The sequence below is a fragment of the Carassius gibelio genome, chromosome A2 (assembly GCF_023724105.1).
Source record: "Carassius gibelio isolate Cgi1373 ecotype wild population from Czech Republic chromosome A2, carGib1.2-hapl.c, whole genome shotgun sequence".
Lineage (NCBI taxonomy): Eukaryota > Metazoa > Chordata > Actinopteri > Cypriniformes > Cyprinidae > Carassius > Carassius gibelio.
The window spans coordinates 6,979,863-6,996,129 of record NC_068372.1 but is presented as its reverse complement, the minus strand read 5'-3'; the positions used below and the strand labels follow the sequence as shown (position 1 = coordinate 6,996,129).

General features: G+C 35.4%; 1 protein-coding gene across 1 annotated transcript in view; it reads right to left on the bottom strand.

Moving 5' to 3' along the window:
* LOC128025461 (tyrosine-protein kinase JAK1-like) overlaps positions 1-16,144 on the bottom strand; it is a 28,222-nt gene extending 12,078 nt beyond the window's left edge. Inside the window, 13 exon segments of the mRNA XM_052611866.1 lie at positions 19-73; positions 75-160; positions 2,283-2,386; positions 2,718-2,913; positions 3,058-3,172; positions 6,245-6,402; positions 6,497-6,685; positions 11,732-12,071; positions 14,230-14,381; positions 15,142-15,274; positions 15,382-15,505; positions 15,578-15,763; positions 16,038-16,144. Coding sequence (XP_052467826.1) covers positions 19-73; positions 75-160; positions 2,283-2,386; positions 2,718-2,913; positions 3,058-3,172; positions 6,245-6,402; positions 6,497-6,685; positions 11,732-12,071; positions 14,230-14,381; positions 15,142-15,274; positions 15,382-15,505; positions 15,578-15,701 — 1,776 coding nt within the window. The 5' untranslated portion in view covers positions 15,702-15,763; positions 16,038-16,144.
* Positions 16,145-16,267: the final 123 nt, after the last annotated feature.

Genomic DNA, 16,267 nt, shown 5'->3' with positions numbered 1-16,267 from the left:
AGATGGGGTGTCACTTACGGAAATGTAATTTCCCGCTCCCAGCACCTTCAGAACCACGTCCACCACCTCATGAGCTAGCCAAACTGTCTTCATCCTCATTTCTCAGATTCAGCTTGCCAGCATAGATGTTTGTGCGGGTGCCTTGGCCCAGGTGTTTCTCCTGTTTCATAAATAACAGTTTCAAAACATTCCTTTCCATTTCTAGGCTCCAGATACATTTTGTTAGCATTTTATTTGCATTTCACTAGTTCACGCTTACATATAATTAGCTGAGGTATGGTATGCGTATTTGGCGTGCTGTCCGGGGAAGGGCTCCGAGCTCGGGAATTGCCCGAAGCTAGAGTACCCCCCCTTTCCCCGTATATTGTAAAGTGAACTTGAAGTGAGGAGATGGGGTGGAGGAGGGATGCTGATAAACCGTCAATGGATAGAGGTAAGTCAGCGATATTTATACTGTGGGATTGATTACTTGATTGTGGTCCACCTGTGATGATTAGGCTAAGTATCTGACGCGCTCCTCCCGAATCTTCATAGATAATTACATTTAAATATATATTTGGGAAAAAAAGGGAGAAAACATGAACTAATAACCTAATAATTTTGCGTAAAATTAGAAATGGACTTTTCAGTACCAACCATATATATATATATATATATATATATATATATATATATATATATATATATATATATATATACTGTGTATACACATACATGCAGGAATATCTAACTTAAGCTAGAACATAATAATTGATCTAAGCTGGTTGACCATCTTGAACCTTGTCTAACTAGCTTCAAGACTGCAAAACATTTTCTTAAGTATTTTTTTTTTTTTTTTGTAAAAACATCTAAACATCCTTTAAACCAGATAAACAGAGAGATAGTTCACTCAAAAATGTCAATTACCCCATGGTTTACCCCCCCTTAAACCATCCATGGTGTATATGACTTTCTTCGTACAGATGAATATAATCAGAGTTATATTAAAAAATGCCCTGGCTCGTCCAAGCTTTATAATGGCAGTAAATGGTGGTCAAGATTTTGAAGCAAAAAAAAGTGCATCCATCCATCATAAAAAGCTAACCGTCATATGCGCGTTCATGAGAGAGTGGCATTCCTGTGGAAGACATAGGATGAAGGAGTAGCGTAAGCTCCAGTGAGAATATGTCTTACAAGAACCAAGTTTTGTTTACAGCAAAGGAAAACCAGTCTCTTCTTGGCTTATAACAAAATCCTCCAACATTTTTCTTTACAATTCCTTGTGTTGTACTTCTAATTCATGAGCGGTGTTTTGGTTTGCGCTCTCCTCTGAGCTTCAGACTACATCATCCGCTGAAACCCTGTGTGGAGCACTTTCTATTATGGATGGATGTACTTTATTTTGCTTCAAAATCTCTACCACCATTCCATGCCATTATAAAGCATGGAAGAGCCAGGACATTTTTTTATATAACATTGTATTCGCTTGAAAGAAGAAAGTCCTATACACCTAGGATGGATTGAAGGTGAGTAAATCAGGGGGTAATTTTCATTTTTGGGCGAACTATCCCTTTAATATAACAACAAATCTCATTTTGAAGAATACTTTTTCCATAAATCTCATTAAAATCACCTAGATTTATGCCTAATACATTTTCATTGAAAACCGTGAATTATTTTTAAGAAAAACTTAAAAATATAATCTTGTTATAAAGGTGATATTACTTTTTTTATTGGTGTGGTCCACAGATCTGAACTGACTTATTTATTTGCCACTATTCAGACCTTCTTATTTGCTTTTTTTTTTTTTTTTTTTTTTTTTCTTGAACGCTAGAATCGTGATATAAAGACTTAAAATATAATCACAATTCTGGAAAAAAAAGAACTGCAACTTTTTTGCTCAAAATTCTGTGTGCAACAAAATATTTTTCTCAAAATTCTGAGTTTTTGTAACACAATTCAAACTTTTCTACAGAATTCTGACTTTTTTTCTTGCAATTTTCTTGAATCGTAATATGTCAACTTCCATAAAAAATATTATAAATATATATTTTTTTTTTTTTTTAAACAGTAGGAGGTTATACCTTGTCAGTGTTCTGTTGCTGATAGTTATTTTTTTGGGATACAAGACATAAGATACTACTTAGATTTTAGAAGTCCAACATAATGGCTGTTTGGTCACCAGCTAGAAACCAACGACTTTTAGGTTGGAAATAACTTTTCTATTTTTGCTTGTATTCTATTAAACAGATTTGACTTTATTCACATCATGCATATAAGCAAACACTTTTTAGATGTCCAACCTGGGTAATGTCATTTCTGAGGATCCTGGGGAAAACCAGATTATTGGAGAGAGAGTGTGGCAATGCAGAATCTTTCCTGGTTATCATGATCAGGTTGGATTGCTCTGTAAAGCAGTGAATGAAAGATTATTCATGTTTCTTCCATCTTTTAAGACAAGGATCAATTTAGTACATAATAATCTAACATACAATGGAAATCACAAATAAAACATCTTAATCATATCTTTGTATGTCAATTAATGTTCCTGTAGCTCAACTGGTAGAGCATTGCGTTAGCAAGCTAGCTAGCGCAAGGTTGGGGGTTTGATTCCACGGGAGCACATGATACGTAAAAATTGATTATTAGAATATAAAAATGTAGTACATTTTGAAATCAGAATTCTATTATTTCATTAAGAAGGCACAGTTTATAAACCGCTAGTTCTCTATATGTACCTTTTGGTTGGGGTGGACAGCCACGCACAAGTTTTAAACTGATGTGGTCTGCTGTGAAACAATGACCGCGTAGGTGGTCCATCAGCTCTCTCAGAGTGGGCTTCGCAATAACTGTCCCAGACAGGAGGAAGCCCTGTGCGCTCGCCTCAATCTGGAAGTTCTTGAAGGTTTTTCTGATGATGCCATGACAATTACTCTAGAATAAAAAGATTTTGTTCTATATTTAGCTATATTTTAATTACACAAACATGTTTTCATAAACCGTCTGTTCCTTTAGAAATCCTGAACTTATGCCAAGCTCTCTGTCCATCAGAAGCATATACAGTAATGAAGCATGTACCTCACTGCATATGATAGTCAGGAGAACATGATCGAAGTCCTGAGTGCTCCAGCGGAGCAGGTACATGCCCTCCTCGTAACCTTCCTGCTTGAGTTTATGGATGGCATATTCAGTACTGAGGGATACAAAAGAAATACTGTTACATCAGCTGTCCAAAGACATTCTTCTCTGTCATTTGATGATTGTACAGTATATCAGGCAGTTTTAGATGCTGAAAAATATGCTGAACAAATTAAATAGGGCTATAGAATGTAACAGATGAATCAAAGTAAAGTTGAACTATTACACCACTGAAGAGAATCTTTCTTGCTCACCAAAGTTGCATTTCTAGAGTAAATACAGTAATATTATGAAATATTACTTTATATTTTAAACAGGGTTTCTGCAGGGTTTAATCAGTCAAATGTAAGACTTTTTAAGACCTTTTTATGACCATTAGGATTTGAATTTATGACCTACACGAATTACGATAAATAACTTCAGTCATTTAAATTATTGACTTTTATTGAAAGTAACAAGTTTTATTATTAAAAGAGTTATTCTATTATTTCTTAAGATTAAGAAACTGAAGCCTTTGCCTTCTTTTTCTTGAGTATCAAGAACACAGGAACACTAAACAATTGTAACATTGTAAAGTAACAATTATTTTATGGCATTACTTTCCAAAATAACAAGTGTTTAGTCACAGTATTAAACACCTACAGGACGTAGCTGGGGTCAGCGGGGCCCCGGTGAAGGTTGTACCATGTGGGCCCTGTTTGAAATTGTTTAATTTGTATGTTCGTTAATTTTTATTTATTTTTGCTATTTACACAATGTTTAAGTTTTTTTCAAGTTTGTAGGTTTCAAGGTACAGAAACCGAATAATTAAATGTAAAATAGCACTGGATAGTCTTCAGTGTAAAAATGAAATATACAATCAAATCAGACACCTTGAACATTTCTCACATTATTAGTTTATTTGCTATTGCTTCTAAAATGGTTATAAAATATGACAAGAACTTAATAGTTAAACTCTGTCAGAAAAAATTTGTCTTGATAATGTCATAACTTTGATAGAAATCTACGTAATCAACCAAAACTACAGACAACTGTTATTATGACAATATTTACACAACTATCAATACTTTGTTGACCAATTACCAAGCAATGCTTAATTTTGTTGTGGTGTGAAAAGCTTTCATTAGCAATTCAGAAAAAAAAAAAAACACAATAAGCAATGCATGGTTCTTTATGAGGTGCTGAATATGTTTTGTTCCCAATTTTATATATAGATAGATAGATAAAACATTTATAAATATCTATTTCACTAATAGTTCACTGTATGAAAATTCTTTGGGTATAATATGTCAAAGCTTGCTTATACTCACTTACATAAATGTATTAGTGTCCTTTACCTACTAGTAAAATATGTATATCAAAAATTATATCTGGAGTCTGGATAATTTTTGGTTTGACTGTGCATAAATTCTTGTTAAAACTACAAAGTAATGAAGTCAAGAGCAGTGAGTGATTTTTCTTTCATTTTCTTGGATTAACATTACAGCAGCTAGTAGCTAAATTAGGCACGGTCACTTTAAGAGACGATGAACGCATCTTTTTCCTCAGCTGTTTACTTTCACTTAAGAAATAACTGACAAATAAATAAGTTTTTTTCGAGCATACTTTCCAAGGCAGGTATTTTGACATTTTGTATGTATTTGTCGGCACAAGAGCAAAAAGAAGCAAATTCGGTGTACAAGCGTTTTTAGACGCCTTTCTCTGCGTGAGCCCTGAACACCAGAACACCGTGGTAATGAATTGGGCTCTTTCACATCCTTTTGTTTGTTCAAAACTGCGATAAGTATTTGTTCGTTCATGTGCAGGAGGGACTGTCCGTGATACGCGGCTCTCTCTCTCTCCACACCGAACACAGCGCGTGAGTAACCAGCTACTCAGTTCAGCTTTTCCCTTACGAAAATTAACCATGGTTTTACTACAAATAAAACCAAAAAACCATGGTTACTGTAGTTAAACCATGGTAACCACAAATTAACCTTGGTTTTGCTATATCAACCATAGTTTAACCATGGTATTTGTAGTAAATCTGTGGTTTTACAAATGGCAGTCAATACGCCAAAAAACCATGGGTTACTACAGTTTTACTATAATAAAACCATGGTTATTTTTCGTAAGGGTTCCGCGTCTTGTGTTTGGATGCTTGATACCGATTGTTAGCGACGGGCTTGAGCCAGCTACTAAACGCACCATCTTCGAGCCATGAGTTCGCACGGGTTTCTGTGAAAGTCCTTCTAAAAGTCTGTATGCTGCCGCATGGACCTTGTAGTTCTGGAGCGCTGTGATACCAGTGTGATACCACCCAGATTCCTCATACAGAACTACAACAGGTGAAACAAATGAATGCCATTGCCGCTGCAAGCGCATTTTGATGGAAGAACAAATTAATGGACTAGCATATCAATTTAAGATGTGGCTAAATGTTTTTTATGACCTTGTATGGAAAAACCAGACGTTTTTATGACTTTTTATGGCCTTAAATTCTTATTGTTAAATTTATGACATTTTATGACTTTTATGACCCCGCGGATACCCTGTTTAAAATAATTTATTCATGTGATGTAAAGCAAAAATTTCAGTATCATTACTTCAGTAAACATTGTCATTGTATCCTTAAGAAATCATTCTAATATGCTAATTTGCTGCTCAAGAAATATTTCTGATTATTATCAATGTTCAAAACTGTTGTGCTGCTTAATATTTTTGTGGAAACCATGATACATTTTTTTTTTTTTCAGGATTATTTGATGAATAGAAAGTTCAACTTTCCTGTCACTTAAAAACATTTCGTTGAAGTAAATTCTAAACTCTTACTGACCCTAAACCAGGGGTGTCATCCTCAATTCCAGGAGGGCCACAGCTTTGAAGAGTTTAGCTCCAACCCTAATTAAACACACCTGACCCAGCTCCTTCAGGCTCAATTGAAAACAACATGGTTTGAGTTTTAGAGCAGGGTTGGAGCTAAACTCTGTAGGCCTGTGGCTCTCCAGGAACTGAGTTGAAACCCTGCCCTAAAGCTTTGAACAGTAGTGTATAAATAATATATAATAGCGGGCTCAAAATTCGATATGAGCTTATTTTCATTTCTGGATCAACTATTCATTTAAGCATGAAGAGTGCATGTACTTACTTGATTGGACCATGGCAGCCATCTTGTAGATTCTTTTCCACTGAGACGGGAGCCACATCCCTGCAGAGGAAATGATGCGCATCTACTGTGAGCCTAAAGTATCCATCTACAAGACTGGCAAAGGACAGTGCCTCCTCATGCGATGCCAGCTTCAGCTCCTGAAAATGATCACAAAAATAAAACAGGGTTTATGAAGTTCTGATTTTCCATGAATGAACCAAAATCATTCACAAATTACACAGTGAGCCTCACCATATTTTTGTTGTCCTGTCTGTGGATAGTAACTGTGGAGTTTTTGATGAGAAGATGCGTTATCTCATTAAAGTCTGAAAAAAGTGTCCATTGGTCCTCCTCTGCATCATATGATACTGCTTTACTCAGTTTCTTACTATCTCTCTTTGATTTTCGTCTCTCCTGATTGGTAAAAGGATCCGAAATGGCCTAAAAAAATAAATACATGACATTAAAAATAAACTGTTGATAAGAAACCAAAAGAAATATTGAAAAACAATAACAAACTCTAAACTGAAGTGTGAAACTTCAGCATGTACATTCCTGTTCAGAAGTTTGGAGTTAAGTTTGTTTGTTAGATTTTATATATATATATATATATATATATATATATATATATATATATATATATATATATATATATATAAAATTTTATACAGCAAGGATGCATTTAATTGATCAAAAGTGACAGTAAAGGCATTTTCAATGTAACTAAAGGTATTTCAAATAAATGCTGTTCTTTTAATAATAATAATAATAATAATAATAATTCATTACATTTACATTTTTAAACTTTCTATTCATCAAAGAATCCCTAAAAAATATTAAAGGGGTCGATTTAATTTTTTCCTTTCTCTTTGGTGTGTTACAAGCTCTTGGAGCATAAAGAAAATCTGTAAAGTTGCAAAGACTAATGTCTCAAACCGAAAGAGATATTCTTTGAAAAAGTGAAGATCAACCACGACCTCCTAAAACGGCTCGTTCTAACACGCCCTCATATGTCTACATCACGATGTGGGAAGATTGGCATAACACTCCCAAATGTTCACGCAAAGAATGAAGGCATAACTTTTATTCTTGCTGATGCTGGAACGATGCTTGCTGATGGCACATTGTGCTTTGTTGTGAAAGCTAAAATATTTGTGTGGCCTTCCAATAGAACTTAACATTTCTGTCACATGCTTGAGGTAGTCAGCCAATCACATCCCACTGGTAGCTGGCCAATCAGCGTACACCTTGCTTTTCAGAACGATGAGCTTTGTAAAAATCAATGCATTTCAGAAATGCAGGCATAGAGGAGCAACAATAATGCGTTATGTGGAAAATACTGTGTTTTTTTAACCTTAAACTGTATAAACGCATTGAATTACACCGAATAATGATCTTTTTAGCAACATCATATGACCCCCTTAAGCAGCACCAGGGTTATAAAAACTTTAAAACTAAAACCATTTAAAAAAAAAAAAAATGTTAACTGAAATAAAAAAAAAAAAACGTATTTATTTTTTTTCCAGCTACTTGCATTTTTGTCTAACGTGATGAACTAAAAAAAACTGAAATAAAAATTTGTAAAATCTATATAGACATAAAAAACTAACAAAATTATTATAAAAATTAAAATATTCACTCATAATATAAAAGTTAAAATAAAAACTTAAAAAAATTTGTAATTAAAAGTAATTATTTATAGAAAATTATAAATGTTATAATCAGCAAATCAGCATATAAGTTATATGTAGGCTAAAGGCAATTAAAGAAAAAAATCCATTATTATGAATTATATGTTTTATATATGTATATCCATGTACAGTTGTATTTACTTGTATATGCAACTGATAAAATCCAAGTGACTTTGATTTTCAAAGTTAAAGACTTATACCATCAGACTGTAATTACAGAAAAATGTGGACACAAGGGGGTGATCCTTTTTCCAATTCAGTGATTCAAACAAGCAGCGAGAGCATTATCACACGAGTGTTGTTTTTGTCCCGAGTGCAAATGTGATTTTATACAACATCCAGAGTGTGGATTTAGTGTGTGATAAGGGCACTGCACTTTGGCGTTTTAAGATCTGAACAGTCTTGCTGTTGCACACATGTGGTCTCAAGGGGCCAATACCACAAGTGTGGGTATTTGGACAAGGCATGTCTCAGAATGGAATGCACACGTCTCAGGGTGACCCATACTCAGAGTTTGTGCTTTGCATTTAACTCATCCAAGTGCACACACACAGCTGTGAACAGCCATTTATGCTGCGACGCCCGGGGAGCAGTTAGGGGTTCGGTACCTTACTCAAGGGCACCTAAGTCATGGTATTGCCAGCCCGAGACTCGAACCCACAACCTTAGGGTTAGGAGTCATACTATGGAACCACTAGGCCACTTCTTGTTTAGATTTTTAAGCACTGTATGTTTACATATCATTCAGTTGGCACATTTGTTTTAAGGACATTGGGCAAAATGTGAAATAGTTTTTGTCAGTAAATTAAAATAAAGAAAATGGGTTTTAATCCAATTAATAGAAAAAAATTATCGGCCAACTAATCGATTATCAAAATAATCGTTAGTTGCAGCCCTATGGGGATCAAATACTTATTTCACTGATTAAAATGTAAATCAATTTCTAACCTTTATATATTTTGATTTTTTTGGTTTACATTCAAATAAACAGACCCTTCATTTTTTTTTTGTAACTGGGCAAACTTATAAAATCGGCTGGGGATCAAATAAATATTTTCCCCACTATAAGTCATACAGGTTTGAAACCTGACAGTCAGTAAATGACCACTAATTTTCATTTTTGGGAGAACTATCCCTTTAAGGTTTTTAAATACGGAAATTGTACTCTAATAGACCACCTGTCATAATACTAACATTTAATTCTAAAAAAGTCATTGTAATTTTTGGACAAACAACAAACTGAAACAACTAGATACTATTTATTCACATAATAACAAAAATGGCCTCTTTTGCCTTTGAAAACAGCTCACATGCTTTTGCTGGCATAGTTTATGTACTTTTTGACTAATTGGGTATCTGAATAAAAAAAAACTCTATAAAGTACTTGACAATTTTTCCCTGCCTTTATTTCAAGTATGACAGCAATAATTCTATTATTGTATTAAAAATAACTTACTCTTACTAAAAAGCTTATGCATAGCCTATTTAAGGACTAAACAATAGATAAAGCTAAAAACTTATTTTGGCAATAAACATCCAATACTGTTAGTAAAGAGCAGCAGTGGCACAAACCTTAAATAATTCGCAAAAAAACTCACAGTAATTTGTTTTAATAAAATTATTAATCACTGTAGGCTACATAGTGAATATAAATGTAAATGTTTAACAACAGATATTTCAGCAAAAATAAATAATTTTTGCGCTGAATATTGTCTCCCTCGCATCACTGTGCTATATATCCACTATTTTTAAATTCATTTTTGTCCATAGAAATGCTTTAATCAGTGCTGTAATTTGATGTGACCGGCTGCAGTTGTACGTGCACTTTAGGCAAATATATATATAATTTTTGTTTTGTAGTTGGTCACCAGGTTTGCACACATCTCAGGAGGGTTTTGATCCACTCCTCTTTACAGATCCTCATTAAATCTCATTTAGCAACTCTTAAGTTTTAGCTCTTGAGTGAATATAAAGGTAGTGTCTTACACACCTAATGACCTGACATTCGATATATATGGTTGATATTCTATCTCTAGTTGTTAAAATAAACCTACAATAAAAATTACAGATCATTTCTTCTCAAGTGGGCAAACATACAACGTCAGCAGGGATTCAAATAAGTATTTTGCACACTGTACCTTCTTTTGCGGAACATAAAAGATGAAATTTTGAAGGATGTTGGCAACCAAGCTGTTTTGGTTACAAACTACTTTTATATGGAAAAAAAGTCTCAAATTATCTTATTTTATGTTCCATAGTTTATGATAGCCCTAAAAGTTTTAGCCCCCTCCACAGTTCTGGCTGAGGGAAGGAGGTTCTCATCCAAGATTTTACAGTACATTTGCCCCTCAATGCAGTGAAGGCTTTCCTGTAACCTTAGCAGAAAAACAAAAACGGTGTTCTTGGGGTCATAATCATCATTTCTCTCTCCAAACATGGCCAGTCGAGTTTCTCAGAACTTTCTTCCAAGCCTTCTCTGAAACATTTAGATGTTCTTTGGCAAACTTTAAACAGGCCTGTAACTGTGCCTTCTCGAGCAGGGGACCTTGCAGGCGCTACAGGATTTCAGTCCTTTGCGGTGTAGCGTGTTTTTATTGTTGTGACTGTGGTCCCAACTGCCTTAAGATCATTAACAAGCTGCTTCCGTGTAGTTCGGGGCTGATCCCTCACTTTTCTCATGATTATACTACCCCATGAGGCAAGATCTTGCACAGAGATCCAGACCGAGGTCGACTGATGGCTGTTATGTATTTCTTCTTTTTCTGAAAAATTGCACCAACAGTTGTCTCTTTCTCACCAACTTTCTTGCTGATGGTCTTGTAGCCCATTCCAGCCTTGTGCAGATCTACAATCTTGTCTCTGACATATTTGACATCTCTTTAGTCTTGCCCATGGTGGTCGGAGAGGTTGGAATTGAATATAAAGATAGTGTGGACAGATGTCTTACACACCTAATGACCTGACATTCGGAGTAACTTCCTTAAGCGCAGGTCTAATCTGTGTTCCACATGGGCACATAACAAATCTGTGGAAGTCAGAATTCTTGCTGGTTAATAGGGGATCAATACTTATTTCACCTCACTGAAATGCAAATCGATTTCTAACCTTTATATAATGGGTTTTTTTTCTGGATTTTTTGGTTGATATTCTATCTCTAGATGTTAAAATAAACCTACAATACAAATTACAGATCATTTCTTCTCAAGTGGGCAAACATAAAACATCAGCAGGGATTCAAATAAGTATTTTGCACACTGTACCTTCTTTTGCGGAACATAAAAGATGAAATTTTGAAGGATGTCGGCAACCAAGCTGTTTTGGTTACAAACTATTTTTTTATATGGAAAAAAAAAATTCTCATCTTTTATGTTCCATAGTTTATGATAGCCCTAAATGTTTATGTATAATACATTTTATGTTAAATATAAAATACTTCTTCTAAAGCTTCTTTTTGTAATTTTTACTAGACCAGAAAGGGAAGCGTGTGTGGCCACAGGACTCCACTGCCTACCTGGACTCCTCCTTCCTGAACACTGCGCCTCCTTCACAATTCCCTGGCACAATGATGACACCAGATACCCTGATTATTTTGAACACCTCTTCCCGTTTGGACACTTTATTTGCCTATTTTATTTTTTTGTTGTTGTTTTTGATCAAATAAATGCAGCCTTAGTGAACATAAGAGATTTCTTTCAAAACCAATAAAAGATCTTACTGATACCAAACTTTTGAATGGCAGAGTTACTCATCCCACACTGTTTGTACTATGGAGAATATTTGCACAACAGCTTCTTACCTCCCAGGGGACTTTACACCAATGAATGCCAGAGGTGCCAGACACCAGGATCTTGTAATGAACGCCATTTTCACTGCAGGAGTCTGTGATCATTTGCTCATGCTCATGTATGATGAGGGAGGAGGGTTCAAACATCTCCTGGCCAAAATGTTTCGCTAGAGATTCTAAAGTGGACATATATTTGACTTTCAGGTCATGGGTACTGATCTCATTGCCTTGCACAGTGTTCTTGGTGAATTCCTCAAGGAACGCTTTAAAGATGTTGGAGATGCGCAGACGTGTGAGAACATTCCTGTGACGTATGGACTTGTACAGGACCTTGGGGATGTAATTCTTGTACCTGACGAAGTTAAAGTGAAACAGTAAAAATAACAGACTTTAATAGTTGTATAATTACTAAATATTGGTGGATTTGTTTCTCAGATCACACTGGGGTGAAATGTGAGCTGACTTAAGGCAAAAATTCAGTCTCACTGTAAACTCCATATATGAGCCAATAATGAATCATTATGTAAAACATGATAAAATAAAAATCATTCTATCAATAGGGTATACATTTACAACAATACTGACCAAATACTACATGGATTTAATAAGTCTACATGGTCATGTACACTCAACTAAAGGATTATTAGGAACACCATAATACTGTGTTTGACCCCCTTTCTCCTTCAGAACTGCCTTAATTCGACGTGGCATTGATTCAACAAGGTGCTGAAAGCATTCTTTAGAAATGTTGGCCCATATTGATAGGATAGTATCTTGCAGTTGATGGAGATTTGTGGGATGCACATCCAGGGCATGAAGCTCCCGTTCCACCACATTCCAGAGATGCTCTATTGGGTTGAGATCTGGTGACTGTGGGGGCCATTTTAGTACAGTGAACTCAATGTCATGTTCAAGAAACCAGTTTGAAACAATTCGAGCTTTGTGACATGATGCATTATCCTGCTGGAAGTAGCCATCAGAGCATGGGTACATGGTGGACATAAAGGGATGGACATGGTCAGAAACAATGCTCAGTTAGGCCGTAGTTAGACTGAAGCACATGACGCTTGCATTAATTTCAGCATCTGAGCTTGAGAGTTCTCTCTCCATCAAGCGATCTGAAATTTTCAGTTCATCTCAATGGACGCACAGCGCACCTGATGCTCTGTAAACTCTTTGTGAAGGCGCACGACTCACCGTCGCTTTACTGATAGAACTGTTTCTCACACATGCAAAGAGAGGGAGAGCGAGAGTCTTACCACGCTGAATCGACAAGCTATATGTAAACTATTCTTTGTTGTCTTCTCCTGTCAAAATAATGGAGTTCATTTAGAATTATTCATATTAATTTTCGAACAAGCAGAAGACATACCGGTTTCTCCGGTAGTGGGCGGAGCTAATGCACAAATGGCAATTTTATTGGCTGGCGCTGAATAGTATCATCCCTCTTTTGATTTCAGCAAATCAGTTTGACCGAACGCAGGCAACGTGGTTAATATTCATGAACCCAGCAGCTCTTCAATTCATAATGCATTGTATATACATAAGTATGATAGTAGAATTAGTAGTAATATTATCTTTTAATAATAATTAATATGATCTATTACTATTTTTTTTACAGAAACCCTCAATGACCAAAAATATCTTAAGCATCACCACCAGTCTTAAGTTTAGTTAAAATGACAAATATGCATTCATTAGGCCTAAAAGTTAATTTTTACATAAAGGCATTGTGCTAGAAATATTACTATTATTTCGTAAAATGTATGTGATACTGCTACTTCTGTTGAAAAAATTTATAAAACTTTATTTTTTAAAGAAATAAATCACAATATTTCTTCCATGTTTTAATTTTAATAGCAAATCCTCTTTATTTACCAAAAATAAAATGTGTTTAAATTTCATAAATTAAAAGACAAATTATTATATATTATAAGTTATTATTTTAATTAGCATATTTTTGTGTTTTGCTTTGGTACCGAAATTGGTACCGAGAACCGTGGATTTTCACTGGTATCGGTACCGAATACTGAAATTTTGGTACCGTGACAACACTAATAATTACATTAATGAGAAATTGAACAGGTGTTCCTAATAATCATTTAGGTGAGTGAATATCACAATAAGGTCTATTAATATAATTTTTTTTGTTTTGAAAATCTAAAAATGCAGAAAGTTTACTATGTTGGGTAAGCTTAGATGTAGTGTTAGGGTAAGGGGATAGAAAATACAGTTGCTACAGTATAAATCCATTATGCTTACGGGAAGTCCCCGTAAACCACATATACCAATGTTTGTGTGTGTGTGTGGGGTGTGGGGGGTTGTTGTAGGTTTGTTCTCTAATGGCAGCAGCCTGAGAATTAAAACTATAATGACATAAAAATATATATTAAATATGAAGAAAAAAAATCATAAAATAAAATCTTGCTGATTTATACATAATCTCAGTCAGTAAAAAACAAAAAAAAGTGCCATAAATACAAAGCAAATGAAAAAAAAAATGCCCTTACTCAAATTCACAGGGAGGACGTTTTTTTTCAATGGCATCATGGGAGATGGCCATCACCGCCATACCCAAACATTCATTTTCTATCTGCTGGACGTCCTTCTCATCACGTGCACTTCTCAGCGGTGCTAGACCGCTCTGAAAGTCATACTGACTCTGCAAAACACAAAAAACACACATCAAAATCAGCAGCCACAACATTCTTGAACAGCACGTCCTTTAAACCATGCACATTTTCCACAAGTTGATATGAATCTATAACATCCTAATGAAAATCTGTAACATAGTTTGGTTAACATTTCTCAATGGTAGTGTAAAACAACACCTTTATAACCACGTCAAAAACAGCTCTATGTTCATTATTACATACAACAGAACACCTCAATCGGAGACATTCTTGTCTACATCTACTCCGGAGGTGAAACAATTAGAGACTCAGTCATTCGGGTCAAAGGTAAGACACAAGTCCAGTCTGCAGAAACACTACTGTTGGTTGCACTTTATTTTACAGTACATGTACTTATAGTGTACTTACAGTGTATTTACATAAGAAAGTTCTGGTAACACAAGGTAACTGCATGGGGTAGAGTTAGGTTTAGGGGTAGGTTCAAGGTTAGCACCTAGTTATCACATAGTTATTGTAATTACTATAATAAGTACATAGTATGTACATGAAATAATGTGCTACCCTACTGTCAATCAAACATTCGTGGGAGGGGCCTGTGATGTCACACAGACAGCCATCTGAGATTGGCTCTATTTGAGAAAAGGGAAATGAAAAAAAAAAAAACACTGGGTAGATTTTTAGCATTATAGGGTGCTTGTGTACACACATTTCAGTACAAACAACTTGTAAAGTGCAAAGTAGCATCCAACCACCCGTTTAAAAGCAAGGTAATGTTTTTTGTCGCCGTACCTGTGCGTAGAGGTACGTTAGTGAATGTACATCCAGAACAGCTGTGCCCACAGGCCCCGTTTCTCGCTTGAGAGTGTGTCTGAACACTGGAAGAGATTTCCTGCTGCTCCCATGCCAGTTTGTGAAATAAAATCTGTGTCAAGAATGAGGTTATAACATAAATATGTAACATCTTTTAAAACATCTCACACAAAACTGGGAAGAAACATTAAAAGAAAAAAGAGAAAAGTACAGGAATACCTCATGCGAAAGTAAAGCTTCAATCTTGTCGCCTCATTAATAGAGAATGAATGATTGGGTGGATACCAGATCTTGCTGAATTCATCATAAAGGGCGAACAAACTGCTACACAGTGGAGATATACCTGAAGTATTGAGACATTATTGAGGATGTGATGGTTACACGCTTTATTTTGTGCAATAGCTGAAAAACTTACCCAACTTCTTGGCCGCTTCAACACACAGCTCCTCTGCTGTGAAACTTCCTGAGAGATGAATGATCTGGTGTGTCTCTGGCAGGTAGAAATGTATCTCGAGCCCCTGTAATATCACTGAGGCCATGACTACTTCTATTTTAACACTTTATTGATGAGGTCACGGCATTATTCCATTCCAACCATTTCCTATGTATAGTAAAATAAAATTCGGTCATCATACACATGGTATAGAACAACATTTCCCTCTTCGAAATACAGTAAAGACTGTTCTTGGCGAACACCTGGGGTTTTTACAGGTAACGTTACCGTTAAGTTAGTCAAATAGAAACTAAGAGTTTGCCTAGCGCTCAATTCTTGACAACACAATTCTCTCCTATTTCTAACTGACATTAGTGTGTCTAGACTCACAACTACATCGAATTAACTTATAAAATATATAAATCGTGTAATTTTACATTACCGTCGAAAGATCATCTGGACAAGATTCACTTCCGAGGAAATTGATGAAGAGATTCTGATAAATTACGTGACCAACACGCTGCATCTGATTGGCTGCCTGACGTTTCTCTCGCAAGACGTCACATTCATTTAACCCTTGCATGCTTACTTCAATATAATTTCTGTCACTGTAAAATAATCATGATTCGGCTCATATACCTTCCCGAGGCAAAGTCTCTACCTCTTTTTCCA